Source organism: Echeneis naucrates, chromosome 4 (genome assembly GCF_900963305.1).
Source record: "Echeneis naucrates chromosome 4, fEcheNa1.1, whole genome shotgun sequence".
NCBI classification, from domain to species: Eukaryota; Metazoa; Chordata; class Actinopteri; order Carangiformes; family Echeneidae; genus Echeneis; species Echeneis naucrates.
The window spans coordinates 5,706,646-5,728,185 of record NC_042514.1 but is presented as its reverse complement, the minus strand read 5'-3'; the positions used below and the strand labels follow the sequence as shown (position 1 = coordinate 5,728,185).

At 43.7% G+C, this 21,540-nt stretch overlaps 1 protein-coding gene across 2 annotated transcripts in view; it reads right to left on the bottom strand.

Annotated features, from left to right (window-relative positions):
* tle2b (TLE family member 2, transcriptional corepressor b) overlaps positions 1-13,662 on the bottom strand; it is a 68,946-nt gene extending 55,284 nt beyond the window's left edge. For both annotated transcript variants that reach the window (XM_029500611.1, XM_029500613.1), the window contains exons 1-3: positions 12,830-13,662; positions 3,342-3,439; positions 906-969 (exon numbers count right to left, since the gene is read on the bottom strand). In XM_029500611.1, coding sequence (XP_029356471.1) covers positions 906-969; positions 3,342-3,439; positions 12,830-12,853 — 186 coding nt within the window. In that variant the 5' untranslated portion in view covers positions 12,854-13,662. The remainder of the gene's footprint in view (positions 1-905; positions 970-3,341; positions 3,440-12,829) is intronic.
* Positions 13,663-21,540: the final 7,878 nt, after the last annotated feature.

The following is a 21,540-nucleotide window of genomic DNA, read 5'->3' as shown; positions in this document are numbered from 1 at the left end:
GTCAGTCTATCTGCCTGTCTGGTTCTTTCTCTTTCTGTCTATCTATCTATGTGTCTATCTAGCTTACGGCCCTGATCCTGCCTGCTCTCCCAGGTTTATGAAATGCGAGCAGCTTAGCAGATGGTGCATATCGTATTCTGGTCGGCTCTGTGTGGGTTTTGTACCACAGACGAAGGCTTACAATACATGTGAGCCTTTAGTCACACAGACACGACGACACAGAGGGAGCTCAGGCAGTTAGCGCACAAGAGAAAACACAGAAAGAGAGGAAGAAGAGACGGAGAGACAGACTGAGCATGAGAGAAGGTCTGAGGGAGGAAAACTGCAGGGAGGGCTTTGGAAAAACAAAAATTACGAATCCAAGCGAAGTATGAAAGCGCAAGGTAAACAGTGAATGAGAAAAAAAACATATGATGACCCTTGCTGGTTTGGCAAAGGTTTGTACAAATTTCCTTACTCCGTTCCACCATCACATACTAATTATACAGCCTGTTTATTTGGATGATTTATTATGATTTAAATGTGTCAACTTGCTGTGAGTTTTGAAAGTGTGTGCTGCGTTCATTGCTTAAGAATTATATAACCTGCTTATTCATGTAAATTAAAATGAGAAAATAGATGAAAACAGAAGGTTTGGAGAGAGAGAGAGAGAGAGAGAGAGAGAGAGAGAGAGAGAGAAGTTGCAGGAGGAGAAGCAGAAACAACAATAGAGTGAAGACAAATAGATTTACTCCTGAATGACATGAACACTCAATAACATCAACCCAGCTGTTCGACAGCAGAGATATAACTCAGCTGATTGTAATTCCTACGTAAGCCGCCATCAGACTCTTTTCAGGGTTTGAGTGGCCTAGTCAGTCTAACAAATCACAGCACAGCTCCGTTAAAGGTCTGATTGGACTCACCATGATGTAGTGCCTCTGCATCTCAGTCTTCTCACTGGCCAGCTTCTCGCATTCCAGCTTCAGGCTGCACAAGGGCGAAGAAGGACACACACATACACACACAGACACACTCAGATTAAATGGTTTATTTGCATCCAGCGAAATGAATTAGTATTCCTTTCCCACAGGACTTAGATACTGCAGAGGTCAAACACAGTTTAAAACCACGTGAGGAAGTTATTTCTGGTCATACGGTCGATGCTACTAATTCCCGCAGGAAGTGACACCGAAAAGTATCACCTTGGTGGCAGCGATAGCCAGCAGGGTGTGTCTGGTTCGGTGCTGCAATTCATCACACCTACTGTACATGTGTGTGGGCGAGTGTCTGGTTGTGTGCATCATGCCCTCATACATGTGTGTACTGAATGTGTAGAGCCCCCCCCCAAATGTCCTGACATTAAGGTGCTAGTGTAAAGTGCATTTGAGCCCTTTTGCTGAGTTGTGCTTTAGTTTCTTTTCAGCACTAAATATTTTGAAATCGCTTTATAATGTGTTTTAAATGCCTTAAATTAATCATTCATGGGTGAAATGAAGAAAAAGTATTGCAAGTGTATGCTTCTCAAAATCCTCCAGTTCAGGGTAAACTTCAGTGCATGTGCATTATTAACATTTATCTGTTCTGGACTATTTAAACCATATGTGTCAAACTCGTAAAATGTCTGATTATCTCAAAATAAATAAGTCAAAAGTGTGCATTGACCATAAACTACATTTCCCACAATGCATGCTGATTATGTTACCCGCAAAGTGACAGCATCTCGCTATTAGATTGGAGTGTATCCAGATCAATGCGATTTTCAACAATTAGAATTCAGATATACCCAGGAAGAGAAAAATTGATGCAGATGGAAGGCTGCTTCATGAAAGATGGGAAGGCGAATACATGTTTGTGCTTCCAGGAGAAAAACCGGTATGAGGAGGAGTACAATCTACGTCAGCATTTTGACACCAAACACGGAGCAAAGTATGCCAAAGTTAGCCTTCCAGAAAAACAACTAACTGTCACAGTTACTGGTTGTACCGTTATTCTGCCCCTCTTAACTGTGACAAAAACGTGTTGAACAAAGTTAATGTCATAACTGGTGTTGGATGATATTTTTCTTTAGTCACTTGGATAGTCTGATTGTTGATTGATGGAGTAATGTGGGTTTCTTAACCTGACAAATTAAACAGATATTTGTTATAATAACAAAGCAACTAGCAAATATATATATATTTTTTTTTGGGTCTATGCAAATGCATATGTAATATTTGTAATTTGAAGTAATACATTCAGAGTTATTTAAGGAGTAGTTACATTTATTATATATTACATTTGGTTACATTTAGTTACAGTCATACTGTCTTACAGTTACATGCGGCCCTTTGAGGGCAGCCATTATGCTGATGTGGCCCTCGATGAAAATGAGTTTGACACCCCTGATTTAAACTGTCTAGGTGGGAAACTTGGTCTGAGCTAAGCCGGTACGATACAGAAAAGTGTAAAAGTCGAGTTGTTTATTATTATGAAAAAGCTGTGGTGTGTTGCTGGTAGGTGGCTGCAATTTGCATGGTTGCACTCGTCACAAAACCACCCTTACTGAATGTGAAGAGATAACTGTTGTTGTCTGCATTTGTGCGAGCTTCTGTGTGTGTTACAAACGTCAATAGATCTTAACAGTATAGTGGTGTAGCTGTAGCACAGCAGGCTGAGCAGCATACCCACTGATGTGTCAGCAAGGGGTTGGATGTGTTGCCTGTGGCGGTTCATCTCTTAGCCAAGGTCACCTCCGGTCAGCCATATGATAATGTGGCCATTGCATTATATTGTGTTTGATGTGTGGGAAATTGGAAACTCTGCTCTACTGTTAGTCTAATTCAAGATAAGAACGAACTGTAGTTTAACACCATTTTAAGAACATCACAGGAAGGTAATTAAAGGTAAAGGTTATGGTCCCATATGTTTTTCCCTAATCGCTGTATATGTCTAACTATATGTGGTTTATATGTTTGTGTGTACATGTTTAGGCAGTCTCATAATTATGTATGGAAGGCTGCAAGTCACTATCAGACTCCAATCTGTACATCCAGTGTCGTAATAAAGATTAAAGGACATGCTGTCATGTTATCTTTATAGGTTGATATATCCAAGAATTCCACAACCACTTCGACTCAACTGAATAACAATGTGTTATTTCAACAATTTAGAGGGGAGAATATACCGTGTTAACAGAGTGGAAGCATAGGGCCCTTTACAAGATTTACACAAATTCCTCTTTGTCAGAAATAATTTTACTACTGTATGTTGACCAGTGACATTTATGAGGTGACTATAGTGATAAATTCAATGTAGATGTCAGTGTGTGGGATGTGTGTATCCATGATTGTGCACGCATTGTGTGTGCAGTGTGTGCGTACCTGTGATACTGAGCCTGGAGGAACTGGAACTCCTCCTTGATACGGTCCAGAGTTTCCAGGACTGTGAACTTGAAGGACTGGCCAGGCTGCAAGGGGACCTCCACGGGAGAAAGAAAGGATGAGAAAAAAGATAGTGAGATAGGCAGGTGTGTGTGTATGTGTGTTTAAAATAGACATTGTGCTTACATTGAATGTGAGCATGTGTGTGTGTGTGTGTGTGTGTGTGTGTGCGGGTGTGTATGCTGGCGAGTGTGTCAGAGCGCAAGGTAAGGGGGGAAAAAAAGCCAAGATGAAAGTGAGAGGGAAGGTCACTTCCCCTTCCCACACATCATAAAAGCTTCGTCCTCTCTCTCTGTCTCTGTTCTCCTCCTCCTCTAATGACTCTGCCTCCTTCCCTCCATCCCCCCCCGCCATCCTTTCTTCCTCTTCTCTGCCTCTCCCTCGCTTCCACATTAGCATCCTCTTCACTCTGCCAGGTTGTTAATGTATTCCAGCCTACAAAGAGCTGAGAAAGGAGGAAACGTCAAATGAATAACTTATGCCGAATCATGGCATCGTCTCTCACCTGCTAAAGGCTAAAGAAGACCCAACATAGCGAGCACCTCCACCGCCAGCCCTCCACGTCCGTCTAAAACACAGTCGACAGCCGCCCTCCGCCTCCATAACAAAGTTTGAGAAACAAGGGCACTGTGGATGGTTTTTTTTTTTTTCTGCTGTAGCTGTTTATGTTTGGAAATGGGGCTGGGGTAAGCAGAAACGCTGATGTTTTCTGTAGATTCTGTAGAGAGGAGATTTTTATGAAAGTACTCCATTTTCTTTTTTTACATTCCTCTCTTCTCTTTCTATTTGGATTGGCTAATTTTCCATGCACTGTGTACCCTGCTGTTAGCATGGAGAGGATGCAGACTGCCAGGTGTCTCTGCCACTTCCTTACAGCCACCTATCACTATCCTGCCTAGATGCCACTTCCCTCCGCGTAAGTGCCCCGATGCTGAGTTGCAGGCGCAGTGACAAGGACAACTCATTGACTTCCATCCTGAAAATGCCTGCCCCCCTGAAGTGTCCAGTCCAACCCAAAACACAACCGGTACATTTGCCTGTCTGCAAAATACCCCAAAACACTTTTAAAATCCATATTTTTTCACTCCATCTGTAAGAAGATGATACGGCAAGGAGAGCTCTTAAGTTGACTGATGTCATACTTCAGGATTTTTGGCTCAAACTAAGATTCCTTCAACCATGATTTGTTGATGAAAAGCTAAGCCTTGATATGAGTAAAAATAAACTATAAATAGAAAAATTCAATCAAGGAAGTTGGAAAATATATGCATTCAATTTTCTTACCAGTTATGACACAGTAAACCTAATCCTTTGCCTAAAGTCAAAACAAATGCAGCAAGGTTGTTTTGGGGGTTTTGTTTTTTAACTACCAGAGGGAGCTATAAATCCACCGTCCATCCCTCTGTTGATCTGTTCACATATCCATCCATCTATTCAGCCATGCAAAATAAAGTGCAGTCGCTACAGTGCAGATGGGTGGCTATCGGCCCACAGCTATGGCTCAAAGATTGGCGGTTTCAGTGGCGGGGCTTCATTAGTCTAGACAAGCACAATTCAATTAGATTTCAATTAGTCCAACGGTGGAGGTCAGAGACGCAGTGGGTTCCCCAGTAATTAATCCGCAGAGCCGAGTTGAGCTGAGCTAAACTGAGCTGAGGCAGGCGTAGCGGGGACATCTAGATGGCTGGATGGGCACATACACGCCCATAAGGGTGTGTGTGTGGAGGGGAGAGGAGGAGGGGGAGGGTGTGATATGGGTATGGGCTGGTGGCGGTGGGGTGGGGGTGTCTGCCAACATATCCCCACTGACCTTGATTCACACACCACACACACTCAGTGGGGGAGGGAGAGGCGGGAAGTTGAGGGATAGATAGCGATCTGGCTCGGGCAGCTACACACACACACACACCCCAACGTAGCCATGAGCACATTGAAAAGTGCACAAACAAACAAACCCTCACTACCACGCACGCAGATTCACACTTTGAGTACACATGGCGAACACACAAACCTGCGGGGGGAGAAGGGAGGGCGAGGACGGAGGCCGAAGAGAGATAGATACTCATCTGACAGACAGAGTGAGGGATAGTCTGAAGGATGCAGGGAGGTATAGACCAGTCTGACATTCTTACAGAGGAATGAAAGACTGAGCGGACAGACAGATGATGAAAGAGCGGCGTGGCTGCTGAGACATAGCCGACCATTCAGCCGCCTGACACCGAGGGGATGGGACGGAGATGAAGAGAGAGGGAGTCACGCTGTCTTTGCTGTAGTCAACACAGCCTTGCTGCTCTACCCCGTGCACTGTCCACTGGTCTGTGGCAGCACTGCTCCCGCCATCTGCTATCATGAACACAGAAACATGCTCATGCGAACACACACACACAAAGTGCTGCTGGCGGGTTACATCAGCAGCACTAAATCATATAACAAAGCCCATAGTCACAGATCAGGATTATACAAGAGATCAGCGAGTGACAGCCGCTGGTGTCAACACGGCAATGCTGTCCTCTGTAGTGTGCTGATGAGAAGGACTAATTTCTTTCTTTCATCTTTTGGACAAAAATAAATATATATGATTACAGGATGCCTTTTTTGATTTGGCAGTTCCACCTATTTCAATAAGTTTCTTGGACCCTGGAGCAATAAAACTTTGCATGCGCAAAAAGGAAATGAAAAATAGAAAAAAAGAACATTGAGTTCTAAGGTTTTCTCCAGCAGAAGGAGAAATATTCCCACCGTGTGCTGAGGTCTGCTTGTCAGGCTAAAGAGAGCAGTATGGAAAGCTGGTGTCAAATTCATTCATGCTCATTAGCAGAAATAACAGACCAGGTGTCTTGAGTAAAACTGAGCTGTAAGTTATAACGTGCATTCTTCCGCAATATTTACAAAGATGGAGTCATCAGCACGTCCGGCTATATGTAACATCAGAACAAACGTTTGTTGTTGTTGTTGTTGAGTGTGTGTCTGTGTGCGTTTGGTCTCTCCTGCATTGTGACAGATGGCAGCCCAGACTGTTAGGGGTCCAATAGCACGTCACGAAGGTCCAAAAACAGCCTACCGCCTCCTGTGTTTTCATGTGTGTGTGTGTCTGTGTGTGTATTGTCAGCATAGGGGATCCTGAAACCCAAAACTGATCCGGTTAATCTAGGAGGTGGATGTGGAGGAGGGGAGAGGAAGAGAGGGAGGGAAGGGTCGTTCGTGCTCAAACACAAACACAGACGCACACACCTACATATACGCCATGTGTGACAGCAGTCAATCACAATTTGGAGGAGCTGGCACGGGCAAGCAGAGAATTAGGAAGGATTATATATGGGGGAGGGAGGGACGAGTGGCGGGTGAAGCCTATTTCACTGTATCACATAACAGGATGAAGGTGGATGCCGATGGGTGTACCCGTCACCTGTCTGTCAGTGTCTGTCGGTTGATCCGTCTGTCAGTATCATTTCAGACTTCATTAACCAGCAGTAAAAGTGGCGCGATAACAAGCAAGCATGACATGAAATTGCAGCCGTAACCTTCGGCATGAAGATTAGAATATTTGCTGTATGGCTTATTTTAAAAGGATGTTCCAGTATCTCCTCACTGGTCGCTTTCTATAAGTCTGTCTGTCACTTGGAAGTCCTCCCTTCGAGCAGCTGCCCGTTTTTTTTTTTTTTTCTCCCCCCCCCCCACTAGTGGCAGCGGCTGCATGAGAGCGACAACAACTGTGAAACAGATGCATGTCTGCGAGTGATTGGGAAAGAAATGATTCTATCTGTCTGTTTGTCTTTTCCATCTATCCGTTTAGCCCCTGGTGCACTTCGTGCCAGCACGTGAGCGTTCACACGGTATTTGCAGGCATGCCTATGCATGGATACGTTCATTCAGACAAAGAAAGAAAGAAAAAACACCCACAAACATAACTATTTCTCTTTCTTGTGTCATTCTTCCCTCTCTTTTTTCTCTCCCTTCAGTCCTCTCCCCTTTGTTCTTCCTTTTTCTTGTGTGTGTATCTGAGAAAAGCAAAGACACACTGAGACAGCACATGAAATAATAATTGACTGGTGAAATATTTAGGCAGAAGTCATATGAATACATGAGAAATGCCAAGTGTTGCAGAGGAGTGTCAGCAACCGCACGTGTGCACGAGCAGCTTTGGTCTGCGTGTGGAAGAAAGACTGAAAACAGGCAGCAGGAAAAAAAGAAAAAAATTAAAAAACAAACTCTAGCTCACAACCCTAAATATTTCCCTCTTCTGACTTTGATATCCAGCTTGGCCTGCATTTCGTCCCCACTTTTATTTGGCAGAACGCTCAAAGGTGGCCACGATCTAAAGAGCGTCACTCCGTGGCTCATTCACCTTTCGGCTCAGAACCGTTCTCATTGTGCCGAGTACCTGCAGCCACCCTGGCAACTCGCCAGCCACTCATTCAGTTAGCAGTCAGTCAGTCAGTCAGTCAAATCAGTCAGTCAGAGAGTTAGTAAGTTCACACTGCAACTCACCAGTCAGCCAGAAAGCCAGCAGTGGATTACAAAGCAGGGGAAGATTGGCAGCCAAAAGAGTCTCTGGCCTCCATCCAAGCTTCACTCTGATCATTTCTTTTAATGACAAAGAAAAGAACACAGACCACAGGATTTGGGGATAGAAAACTGCCTGTTTTTTTTTGTTTTTTTTTTGGGGGGGGGGGGGATTTTTAATCAGAGCTCAGACTTAATCTGGTTGGCTGCAGATGTATGAGTAGAAGTTGCTGGCTGCTCGGCCAATTTTTTTTTTTTTTTTGCTTGTTCTATGGGTCATCACACTGCAGCTAGACTGTTCTTACTTGACTTTTTGCCATTTTCTGCGGTTGCCTTTTAAATGTAGGATGAAATTAAATGTTAAAAAGAAAAGAGAGAAAGAAAAAAGAAAAACGAGGACAAAGGGAAGGAGGGGAGGATGTCATCTGTAGGAGGTGACGGCAATCCACCGTGCTGTTAAGCGTACATGGCTTTCATTGTAGTCGTGAAAAGGAGGAAAACAAACTGCCCGACACAGTTGGATGCAAAAAAGAAAACCAAAAAAGAAGATCCACTGCATACAGACGAACAAGTGCAAACAGTAAGTTTAAGCGCTCAATCATGTCCTGCCAGTGAAAAATTAACTCACAAATTCCATCAGATCTATATTAATAACACATCAAAATCCAACTTAGAGAAATACACACAGAGACACTCCTCCAGTGGCTCATCCCTCAATAATTGAGCACATGTGATTTCTGTGGCCACATATTCGGTATTAGTTTGTTTACTTGGTTGTAAAAATAAAGTGTTACCACACTTGTAGCCAAAGGAGAAGGAAGCCCTCTGCATGCAAGCACACACAGATGACTGCACATTTTGGTTGCAACGATTTTCCAGGACTTTTTGAAAACTCTTCGGCACAATCAGGAACCTCTGCGTCTTTAGCATTTTCTTCTCTTCCGTTGAATACATTGGCAAACCATAAAGTGACGATGTTCACTGAACATATGATATTAATGCTAAGAGCACGTGATCAGGTTATGTTGTTCTGTACAGTTGCGCTGTTTGTTGCGCAGACTAGCGCCACCACAGCTCCCATATCCAGACCTCCCTGAATTCTTAAGCACGAGGTCTCAGTATGCGTGTGGAGGAAACCTGCATGTGAAATAAGAGGTGTGCTGCTTCATGAGGGTGTTTGCACGTGATGTAAAATACCTGTGTGCATGTGAAAACTGGTCTGAAACCTAACAGCTATAGACATCTTTCTTAACCAACCACAACACAGTAAATCTCTCTCTCTCTCTCTCTCTCTCTCTCTCTCTCTCTCTCTCTCTCTCTCTCTCTCTCTCTCTCTCTCTCTCTCTCTCTCCTCTCTATCTCTCTCCTCTCTCTCTCTCTCTCTCTCCTCTCTCCTCTTCTCCTCTCTCTCCTCATCTCTCTCTCTCATCTCCCTCTCCTCCTCTCGCTCTCTAGTCTCTCTCCTCTCTCGTCTCTCTCTCCTCTCTCTCTCCTCTCTCTCGTCCACTCGCATCACCGTCTCTCTCGTCTCTCAGTCCGCTCATCTCTCCCTCCTCTCCTCCCTCTCTCTCCCTCTCTCTCCTTCTCTCTCTCTCTCCCTCTCTCTCTCTCGCTCTCTCTCTCTCTTACACCTCTCTCTCTCCTCTCTCTCTCTCGTCTCTCCTCTCCTCCTCCATCTCTCTCTCGTGCATCCTCTCCTCTTCTCACATCTCTCTCTCTCTCTCTCTCTCTCTCTCTCTCTCTCTCTCTCTCTCTCTCTCTCTCTCTCTCTCTCTCTGGTGTGGCAGCCAATCAGGGGCTTGTGCATTCACAGCAACAGTCGAGGTTGGACTGGGACATTATTTATTGTTATTGTTGTTGGCACACAGTACACACGCATGCAAGCGCACACACAAACCGCCTTTTGCGCTCCTCCTCCCTTCTTCGCCCAGAGCCAAGCAGACACACTTCTTAAACAGCTGCATGCACACATGCACACGCACTTTTACAGGAACACAAGGATAAATACAAATACACCCAACACAGCACGCACACGCACACACACACACACATACACCCATGCATAAAGTACAGACTTGCACACAAAAACACTCACTTAAGAGCCAATGCACATAAAAAACACTACTAATACCTCAGTAAGAAAATTATGTAAGTGCACATACAGAGACATTATCACACATCTAACACAACAAGGCAATGTACACTGTTCATGCAATGATGTATCCACGGAGAAAAGAAAATCAGCCACACACGCACACACAGTAAATACACACATTAAACAAAAACACAGGCATTAACACGCACACACATACATATTCACACAGTTCTGATAACGTTGCCACAAAAATCCAGTGGAACCAATTACAGCTCCACTCGCCTGGCAAATCAGCCCTCGGTTTTAACCCTTTCGTGTCTGTGAGCACTTAGAACAAAGTCTGACTTCTTCTCTGATAAAAAAATAATGCTGCCGAGCCTTGGATGTACATTTTTATCTATTTATACTGCAGACACTGTCCTTCCCACCTCCAGAGTGAATTAAAATGAGCGGCTTTTAAGACAGCTCCGGACATCTGCAGCTTATAGGAAGTAGACCATGAAGTTTGACTGGCATCAGCAAGGACACATCAAGTCCACTGAGTGAAGCACACTCAAGCCAGTTTATCACAAAGTCACCTAAGTAATGTGTAGTCACATATTCACCGAGCACCACCAAATCTGTGGTTTACATGAATGCTGACCAATACAAACACACTTTCGGCTTTACCTTGAAAGAGTAGCCTTTAAATTTAGATCACTTCACAGAGACGTGAGATTTGGCTCAGAGAAAACTAAAATCTGCTCCTGATTAATAATCCATTACTTTTTGATCAAAATTCTGCTTGGGCTTTATGTTAATGCAGTAACAGTGGAAGTGGAAAATGATCTGGTTTCTAAGATTTGAGGATTAACAGCTGTACAACAACTTTTGCAATGGAAAATAGTTCACAATAACGGGAAATATCAGAAACTTGCAGGGCAAAAACACACAAAGGCAAACCACATGATTTTAAACTCATCAGTGCAACTAAAAATAAAATATCTAAATCACAAATGCTTACTAGATAAATGCGTATAATTAAAGTATTATAACAATGGAACTGTGTAATCCTGCTGTGGTCAGAGAAGCAGAAAGACTGAAAGAATTAGAGGAAATGCATCAATTATGATGAACCCTGATCAGAAAAAATGGGGACGAATCCGCACATGCCACACGCGTGTATGTATATTAAAATGTACACAAACCTGGTAAGCAGCAATGCATTCAACACACAAATTTATGCATGTGCACACACAAACACACACACAACTGTTCTTTGCACCCTCACACCTCTCCACAGATCACATTTCATAGCAGCACCAGAAATAAATATCCACTGGCAGAGGAGGGCTGCAGAGAAAGAGAAAGACAGAAAGAGAGAAAGAGAGAAAGAGAGAGAGAGAGAGAGAGACAAAAGACAAAAATTGAGAAAAACAGAAGGGAGACAGAAGGAGAGAGAGAGAGAGGCTATCGATCGGTTGGAGTTGGCTCAATCCAGGATTTAACTTTATCACAAACGCAGAGCATCACAGCAGGAAGCTCTCTGATACGCCTCTAAAGGAGAGAACAGAGGAATGTTCACACTCTCTTCTCCCTTTGCATCTCTCATTCATTTTCATTTCTTTCCACCCCCGGCAGAGCCTTTTTAAAGAATTCTGTCTCTCTTTTTTCCCTCTCTCGCCTCTTACATCTTTCACTTTCTCCCTTTGTTTTTTTTTTACTTCTCTCTTGTTTCTCTCAGCGTCTCTCCTCCAGCGGCTGCCTTATTAGCATTCTCTCTGTACATATAATTGATTCCTCATGCCTTCCTCTTGTGAAAATGTCATTCATAATTCTGTGTGATAGCTAGCTGGCTGGCTTGCTGGCTAGTTGGCTGGCTGGCTACTGTGAGGCAAAGTGGCCACTGGCCTATTTGTTGCAGATACAACGAGACTGACAACCAAATGTGATGATAGCAGCCGGACCAGGGCTCCTGTGAAATGTGAAATGAAAGGCCGAAGCCAGTCTGAGTCCAAACTGCCATTCATCCCTCTGTTCTTTAACCTTTGTTTTACCCAGGCAGGTACATTAACAGCAAATTCACACTGCTGATGAAGGGTGAAACTGAAGGAGGGAAGGGAGTTTAAGGAGGTATTAAAGAGAAAGTACTTCTGCACTCACAGCCTTTCTTCGTGGTAATGGAAATGAATTAAGTGGAATATAATTCTCGATTAAATGGTCAGTGCGTGCAAGCATTTGATTAGCAACAGAAATGAGCAAATGAGCAGCTGACGGTCGGTCAGACTCTTTAGCACACCTACACACACACACTAACGCAGACACATCAACTCTCTCTCACACACACAAATGGTCCAGCACATACACACAAAGCTCCAAGAAGTTCAGATTCAGCAATATGCCACTTACACTACTAACCAATAACAAAATCTCAAAGGTGCTTGGTGTGTGTGTGTGTGTGTGTGTGTGTGTGTGTGTGTGTGTGTGTGTACACATAACAGGGAATCTCTTAGCCCAAACATTACCACCCTGAGCCCTGCTCTCATCTCACTCCTCATGTTACAGTTACATGAGTCCATATAACCAACAAGAGAGAGGGAAAAAGGGGACAGCCCGACAAAGAGCAGAGACACCAGAGAGACATTAGGAGAGAACAGGGGGACAGACATAACAGAAGACACGCGGAGAAGTAGGAGGAAGCAAAAAGAGAGCAAATGCAGATAGAAGTATCAAGGCAAATCTGAGGCATAAAGAGCGACAGAGAGAGAGAGAGAGAGAGAGAGAGAGAGATTGGACACGGACATAGACAGAGTGAGACGGACAGGAGAAAGAGACATGAGGAGGTACTTACCGGATGCCTGCCCTGAGGGTACATGATCCCAGGAGAGGAGAGGCTGCCAGTCCGTTTGATGGCCAGGTTAGTCCCCTGGCCCTCCACTCCTCTGCCCTCCACCGGTTACACAGCCACACACACACACACACTCAAACCCCCCAAACACACACACACACACACACACAGACTATCACACACTCAGTAAGTCCAGTCTCTCTCTCTGCTCCTGAGCTGGGCTGAACACGGCAGTCTTCGCTCTCCCACAGTCCTGATTTTCTCTCTCTGTCCTCTAAGGCGAATTCCTGTTGACACACAACTGAAGAGCACTCAGTCCCTTGGTTCGTCTATCCAACAATGTCATGATAAAACGGAGCAGCAGACTTTACCTCCTCCTCCTGCTTCTACTTCTTCTTCTTCTTCTTTTCCCAGTGAAACAAAAGTCTCAGTTACTCCTCGTCTTCCCCTCACTGTCTCTGTCCCTCTTCCTCACCCTGTGATCAGTCAAGGTCCACACTCACTGACATGACACAGAGCATTTCATCCAAGCCAGGCTCCCCTCTTCTTTTCCTCCTCCTCCTCCTCCTGCTCTTCCCTCGCGCCCCTTCACCTGGCCGTCCAATGGCGAATCATACAAACATAAACACACACTCTGCTGCGTCCAAACAGTCTTCTTCTGTGCTTTTCCTTCCTCTTCGCCCTCTCTGTGACACACTGAAGCCTCTACGTTGACTGCTGCCGCAGAAAAGAAGAAGGAGAAGAAGGAGAAGAAGATGATGAAGGAGGGAGGGGAGAAGGGGGAGAGAGAGAGAGAGAGAGAGAGAGAGAGAGGGAAACAGAGAGAGTGAGAGCTTTGTTTTTAATCTAAATGTGGAAAAAAAAAAACGAGAGAGGAAAGCAGGAAAGAACAGCAGGTCAGTGGAGGATCCAGCGGGCTTTTCAGCAGCAAGCCCTAGACTGTAATATATTGTGCCTGTTGGCTTCAACACAAACATGACAGGCTGCTAAAGCTCCTCTTAAGGTGGAACTGAGTAGATAGAGACACCCAGTCACAGAGAGAGAGGCTGAGGGGGGAGAGAGATGGATCCCTTTTCAGTTGTGGTCAGACAGAGAAAGCAATCAGTCATGCACAAAGACTTAGGCTCAAACTGATATGAATCGAGATTCACGCACACACAAACCATCTAACACAGTTTCCCAGACACACACACACACACACACACACACACACACACACAAATGCACATGATAGTTATTTAGACTGATAAGTTTATTACCCAGTTTACACTTTGAATTAAAATGCGTCCTGCATGATTGGATAGCTATCCAATCATGCTTAATCGCATATAAATCCAGGTGTAAACACACTCAGGTTGCCGTGAAGGATGCTGCTGATCTGAGTGGCAAAGCTTCTCGGGAAGCAGTCGCATCCAGACGGTGAAGCAAAAATGCATCTTCGTGCTGAACTATATACTGTACATCCACGCTTTACGCGTGCACACCCAGGATGCTCCGGGTTAAGTAAGTCTACAGAAGATATGACAGGAGACCTTACAAGTAGCTGGTATGCTTTTTAGTAATAATGGGGAAAAAAAATGCTGTTTTTATAGAAAATAACAGATTGAATGGCCTATCTGGCAAATAAAATCCCCGAAACAAAGAAATTACTGATGGAGCAATTATTCTCCATCTGTCCATCAAATTTTGACCCAATTTGATTCACGTAAACCAGTAAGTTTCAGTAATTACACTACTCCCTTCATCTGATTATTATCACACACTTGGCTTGCAAGCTGCTTGAATTTCCGTGAGATATTCTGATAAGCCATTTTATGCAGTTGAAATCACAAGTAAGTGCAACGTGGCTACAGTTGATCTACACACTTGTGCCGGGGAAACACACCTATGCAGTCATGCAAATGTTTATGAGGTAATTTTATTGGATTATTATTATATTAAATTTGTGTAGCAGGCAATTAAGTGTCTTATTTAGGAACACTGACAGATGGCTGTTGATGGGAATCAAACTGTTTAACAAAGAACAGCATAATTTGTGATAAAGACTCTTTAAATGTAGATTGGTTTTTTTTTCTGCTCTCTATTTCTAGATAATATGACAAAAAAAAATTTCCACACTATACCCTGTGCACACTGGATATGCCAGCTGTACTCAGGTGATCTTTTGGAAGAGAAAAGAAAACAACCATTTTATTTTTTTCAGAAGAACAACAGTTGCTTTAGAGTAAATAGAAAAGCTAGGTAGTAATCTGTGTATGTATATACATATATATATATAAATACACATACGCACACATATTACTGATGTAGAGTCAATAGAATAAGCATTAGCATTATCAACAGAAACTCCAAGAAGCTGCATTGTACAATAGCAGCCACATACTGTTAAGTGACCAAGTGACATCTGGCAAAACTGCAGTGCAGCCACACCGCAGCAACGTCCACTTACCGCCAAAGATGTCATCAAAATCAATATGTCGAGTGTCTGGAGGATTACCACCCCACCAACCCACAAATATCCCAGCTACACCAAGATAAAAATGTCTCCCTGCCCACTTTTGACTTCTGGTTCCAGTGCACATGCTAGTTACGGGGCTGCCCAGAATGGACCAGGCCCTCCCCCGTTAGAGTGCACCAGTCGGGCCCGGCCATCTTTTGGCGCTGCCTATAATGAGTTTATCCAGGGCAGTTCTGCCTTTGAACTTGATCAAACAGCCATTAATCTGACGCTGTAGAATCAGACACAGTCAGCCTTGGCATCTGTGGAGGGTTTCCAGTAAGACAGAAACTGCATTTGATAACAAGTGGGTTAGCCAGAGGGCAGCCCCAAAGTCTCAATTAAGGTCACATACAGACATCCTATTATCCAGTGCAGTCTATTACCAAACACTGTAGATCCGTTTGGGGAAACCTAATGCTGTCTTGCATTAACCTCCATTAAAGCTCAGCCAAGTTTCTTTGAAAGTGTACTGTGACTAATTTTAGCATTTTTATCTAATCCGATCGTGACTGAGACATAAAAAACATAAACATGTGTCTGGGTATTAGAGAGGAAAGCTGTGGATGAGTAGTTTTTGTGGAGGAGTATGTTTTCAGCATATGATGGATACGTAGAGTGGACATTTACAGGAAAAAATGGAAAGTGGCATATTTTTGTACCAACTTGAGCTTGTTACAACAGTGATGAAGTCTAATATCAACAACAGGAAATCACTGATACTAAACAGGTGATCTGAAGTGGCAGGCGGCTTTAAAGAGTCAGTTTCTGTAAAACAACACATCCATGAGTGTCTCTGGGGGTACATACAAAACAATAAGTAATGGGGTGGGTTTTTTTTGTGCTTTTTTAATAATTCATCATCTAATGAAGATTTTTTTTTTTATATATATATTTTCAGGTTAATTTGTCACTGTAACATAAAAAGCCAATGTTTGATTTAAAGCTAAAAAAAAAAAGCATTGCTATTTACAAATGAAACGTTTGATTCAGTCAAGTCTCTGTCATAAATTAATAATTTGTTCCATTGTGGCTTTGCCACAACAGCCCCATATGGCCCAGTATGACCTGCAGCATATGGTTGCGAGCATTAAGCATACTTCTGTAAAAAGTGTTAAAGTCAGTTTGCCGACTTAATGGCGCTACTTGTTCTGCTCTCACACTACATCGCCACATTTTGACGCGTCACCGCACTAATTTCACTGATTTTATCACTGTAGTAAAACGAGAAAAGCAAACACCATCTCTCTCCAGGAGATGTGGTTCTGCTTTTGACCCCGTTCCACCCACTATTATTGAAGTCACTTTATGAAGAAAAGGACTGTAACAAAGCCGATCTTTAATTGCCACCAATGGCCTTTTGGTTTATCAAAAGTGTCCCTTAAAGACAGTTTAGCATTAGAGAGGTTGTCTATGCAACACACAAAAAATTATAGAAAATAAACAGGAGACGCTCACAGTAGAGCACAGCTAAGGCCCAATAATCTCTCACACCTTTCAGGTTCACTTTATCAACTGGATCCTCACTAACACCGTTAAATATCCAGGCATTTTTTTTCCCCTAAGAAAGTGGCAAAATGTTGAAATAACATTTCACAATGTTTAGGAAAGTCAGACAAATCGGATTTTCCCCTTTAAAAAGGCATCGTGCTCCATCCCTCCACCAAATATGGCGCAATTCAGTTCAGCTCTTTTTGCATCATCCAGCTGACAGACAAACAAACCAAAACAACGAAGAGACACGATTTAGAGCATAACTTCCACAGGAGAGCCGTCAGCGCCGTAACAGGAGCGCTCATTGGCCAGCCCCCGTCCTATTGCACTGTTCCTCCAGTTTTTACACAATGCTGTCTCCAACAAAAACAAACTCTCCAAGATTGCACACATTGCCGCCAAAATAATACATTTGCACACATCCAGCTTCTCAGACCTGAATGATCGAGCCATTGCACACATTGCCCAATGACAATTACCAAAGACACTTAACACCCACAACCCTGAATCAACATTTCACGCCGCTGCCATCTGGCCACCATTACAGAAACTTAAAATGGAGACGGGCACACTTTGGAAGGAGCTTTGTTCCTTTCACTAGAGCGACATTTAACAGGCTTAATTGATGAACGATCACATATTCACCGCGGCCCGACCCCGGATAAGTGAATGCAGATGGATGGACATATATTCATCATTTAAGTACGTATGTGTTATCTTCCATGGTGTGTGGTCATGTACTTTTGTCCATGTATGCTTCATGTATTTGTGTGCGTTGTGACTTTGGGAAAACAAATTTCCCTTGAGGCAATTATCTATAATTTTTGTATTTAAACCTCGTGTCATCTCCCACTGTGAATCATCTGTAATTTGACGCTTCAAGCATGAAGTCAGAGGTCAACAGCTGCCAAAAAGTGTGTAATCACATGACCACTACCTGGCTAAAATGTCCACTTGGAAATATTCTTTGTCCAAATGATTCATACTGCTCAGGATCACGGCCGCAACTTCATGCCTTCAAGCAATTTCAAGTTTCTGAAGTTACCTGACCTGCATTTCTTCCGGACGGAAGCAGAGCATCCCAGATTATAAATCTGTTAATAGATTCTGTCCTCCCACCTGCCTCCAGTCAAAATCTCTCCCTCAGCTTTCTCTTTCACACTTTGCCGCAAACATACACTGTCATTCAATTGTTAGGAGCTCGCCACCACCATTCCCCATGAAGCCCATTGTGCTAATCAGCATCATCTAATTTTCTAGAATGGATTATACAGGTAATTATTCCCCCGACTCCTCGCACTAGGTTTCAGAGAGACAGATGGGCAGGAATACAAACACACACAGACAGGCTCAGACGTCAGCGCAGCTCAGAAGTGACATACGTTCAAAGCTTGGCGTTGTATTTACAACTAGCACGTGTAACGCTGCCTTGATCTATAGGATGTTTGGATGTATGTGATTTGCAGATTTGACAGCTCACACCAGCCCAAGTTGGCGATGACACCACCAACTTCATCACTTCAGGAAGTAATATACTCACACTCACATTACCTGCTCATTCAAATATGTCTTCAATGGCATTTAATTTTCTTCCCAACAGCAACAAGGCAAAGCCACTGCACACTCCGGCACCACTAGTTTAGTTCGAGGATGCAGAGCAAGTCTGATTTCAGCTGTTATGTTTACGGCATACATTATTTAACATTTAACCTATTTTTGGGTTGCAAACAGTCCAGAAAAAAAAACTTGAGAGCTTCTTAAATTTCAACAGCAAAACAGCAATGAAAATAAACAAAGTACATTTGGATTCAATGTGAATGTTTTATAAGCAATTGAAAGAACAAAATGGGCTGAGAAATGTGAAATTTTTTCCAGCCCAAGGGAAGCTGAAAACTACAGTAGGAAAAAAAAAAAAGCCTGTGCCTTCTTTATAGATTTTGTAACACGAACGCTCAGTTTGACTGACCTCTGCTTTGGAAGAACATGACGGACAGCAGGGCTGCAGGCCGAAGCACAAAATGACCTGAAAGACAGAAATATCAGGATCAAAAGGGACAGATTAATAAGAATGCATGTCAACACTTGACAAACCATTTTATTGCTAGTCAGGTCCTGTCACCTAGTTTAAATGAGAAAACTGTAATTAGTTTTAGATGCTGCATTAAACTGGATACTCTTAACCGACACTATAACGGCATGTATCTGACCTTTTGTCTTCTCAACACTGTGATCTCCTGCAGTTTCAGCAGCTTTACCAGCAAAAGCACTGATGATGTGTTGTAATCTGACCGACCTCAAACCCGGAAGTTACCTGGGATGAAGGCCTGGTCACCTGTCCATCAGGTGACAGCGTCAATCTAACGCTGCTTACGTCGACAGCAGCCTCTAAAGGCGAGAGAAACTCAAGTTTCACGGTTAAACGTCTCAATTTGGACTGTGGAGGAGAAACGTCCTCAACTCCTCCGGTCCACCTTAAAAACTCTTGGTCGTCTGAGGGCTCTCTCTGCGCTCCCATTGGTCAGAGGGTCCGCGCGGTCCGTCCAATCCTCGTCCCGGGGACCCCACGTTGTCCGGTGACGTCACGCAGCAGTCGGACCAATCCCGAGCCGACCCAGGCGTTGAATGGGTGTGGGCGGTGGCGGGTGGAGGAGGGGGAGGAAAGGGGGAGGGGGCGGGGGGGGGGGTCTGTGGGGATTGTGGGCATTGAAGTTCCAATTATTCCGCACACGCATGTGCGCACGCGCACGCGCACGCACGCACGCTGTCAGTCACGCTACATAAATGCTCAGTAAATTCCGCCGTTAATTTCAATCCCGCTATTTTTACTGCGCACGCACGCACACACACACAAACACACACACACATCACTTGTGAATGAAGTCCGGTCTTAAAGAACTTCTTTTTGTTGTTGTTGTCTTTTTGATTTTTTTCTTTCTTATATATATATATATATATATATATATATATATATATATTTATTTTATTTTTTATTTTTTTGCTTCCATCTCTGAAAAATCGAAATCAGTAAAAGGTGACGTTCACATAGTCAAATTTGTGCAGCAGGAGGCCAGACGTCAGTTCCCCACTCTGAGATGCTGCACTCAGATTCCTGTCCGTCTTGTCATACAGATTACATACTGTCTGCATGAAGCATCGGAAACACAACACAAACACTTGCTGCTGCTGTAGTCGCACACCTAATTTCTACCTTCATTCGCCCATCTGTCTCTGGCCTTACTGTATGTAACACACTCACGCACTGAGTGTGTGTCACTTCAGAGCGATAACGTGGCATTTGGTGTGTCCTGACACACTTTGTCATGATGGCTCCCTTCTCAGGCCACGTTTTTATAACACTGCTGCTGGCGGGGTAAAAATAAAAATGTGCGGACTCCCATCTCACCCGCTGTCTTGTCTTCACTTGTGCAGGAGGCTGATGTGAAGCTTTACAGATGGGGTACGGGGGATACTGTCATATTTATGAACAAATGACAGTGCGGTGTTCGTGGCGGGCGGAGAAGGCCTCCCTGTACCTTCCTATTAGAGAGAACATCGGCAGATGGATAATATCAGACTGTGATGTCTAACACAACCGTTGTGTGTGCTTTTTTAGGGGGGGGGGGGGGGCGGGCTGTATCCCTGCTTCTCTTCAACCTTCATTATAAAAAGTGCCTCCTCTGCTCTTAGTCATCTGGAGTGGCCCTCGATGGTCAGAGTGTTTCTGACCATCAAAGTGCGTACATGGCTGTGAACCCTTCGCTGTCGTCTGTTGATGCCTCTTGTGCAGGTTTATCTGTGATTGTTGTCTGGAAACAATTAGTTGCTATTTGACTGCGAAACTCCACCGCCACCTGACATTTACCACTGTTGTTTTTTTCCATTAGAATCGATCAAGCCTTTCATGTCTGCCCTCTTTACTAATTCAAAAAGACCAACAAAAGATTAATGAGAAAATCTCCGAGGATACTTCAGACACCTGAAAAATTTAGCTATCTATTTGTGACTTCATTCATTTATCTATCCATCTTTTCTGTTTCCGGGTCTTGGGGGCCGCTGGAGCCAATCCCAGCTCACACTGGTTGAGGGGGGGGGGGTCACCCAGGACGGGTCAGCAGTCCATCACAGGGCCAACACACAGAGACAGACCAACAACCACTCATGGACAATTTAGAGTCACTGACTAACCTAAACATGATGTGGGAGGAAACCCACACAGGCACGGGGAGAACATGCAAACTCCACACAGAGCGGCACCAGGCCGGGAATCGAACATGCAACCTTCTTGTTGTGAGGCAACAGCGCTAACCACTATGGCACCATAGTGGTTAACGCCTTTAAATGGTTGTGCAGAGAGAATTTAACTCACTTTGTGAGGTTTATATTTTATTATATCGTGTTGTGTCTGCATTTGTAATTCTATCATATGCCAATTAACGTAATTTATGGTCAAAAGAAAATTTGCGTTATGAAATTTTGTCCGCTGCCTTATTCTCCTCTGCACTTTTCTACTCTGCTCTTTTCTACTGAGATTTAAAATTCATATTGGACTTCCTAAAAAATAGAATGAAATCAAATATAAAAACTCATGCCATGGTTCATTGACCGGCTTCTCTGTAGCTTTCAGCCACATCTTGCATACTTAGTCTGCTGTAATAGCAGTGGATCAATGTTCATCGCTGATCAATTGTGAAAGGGCCAAAAGAAAGTTAAAGGCCATTCTCAT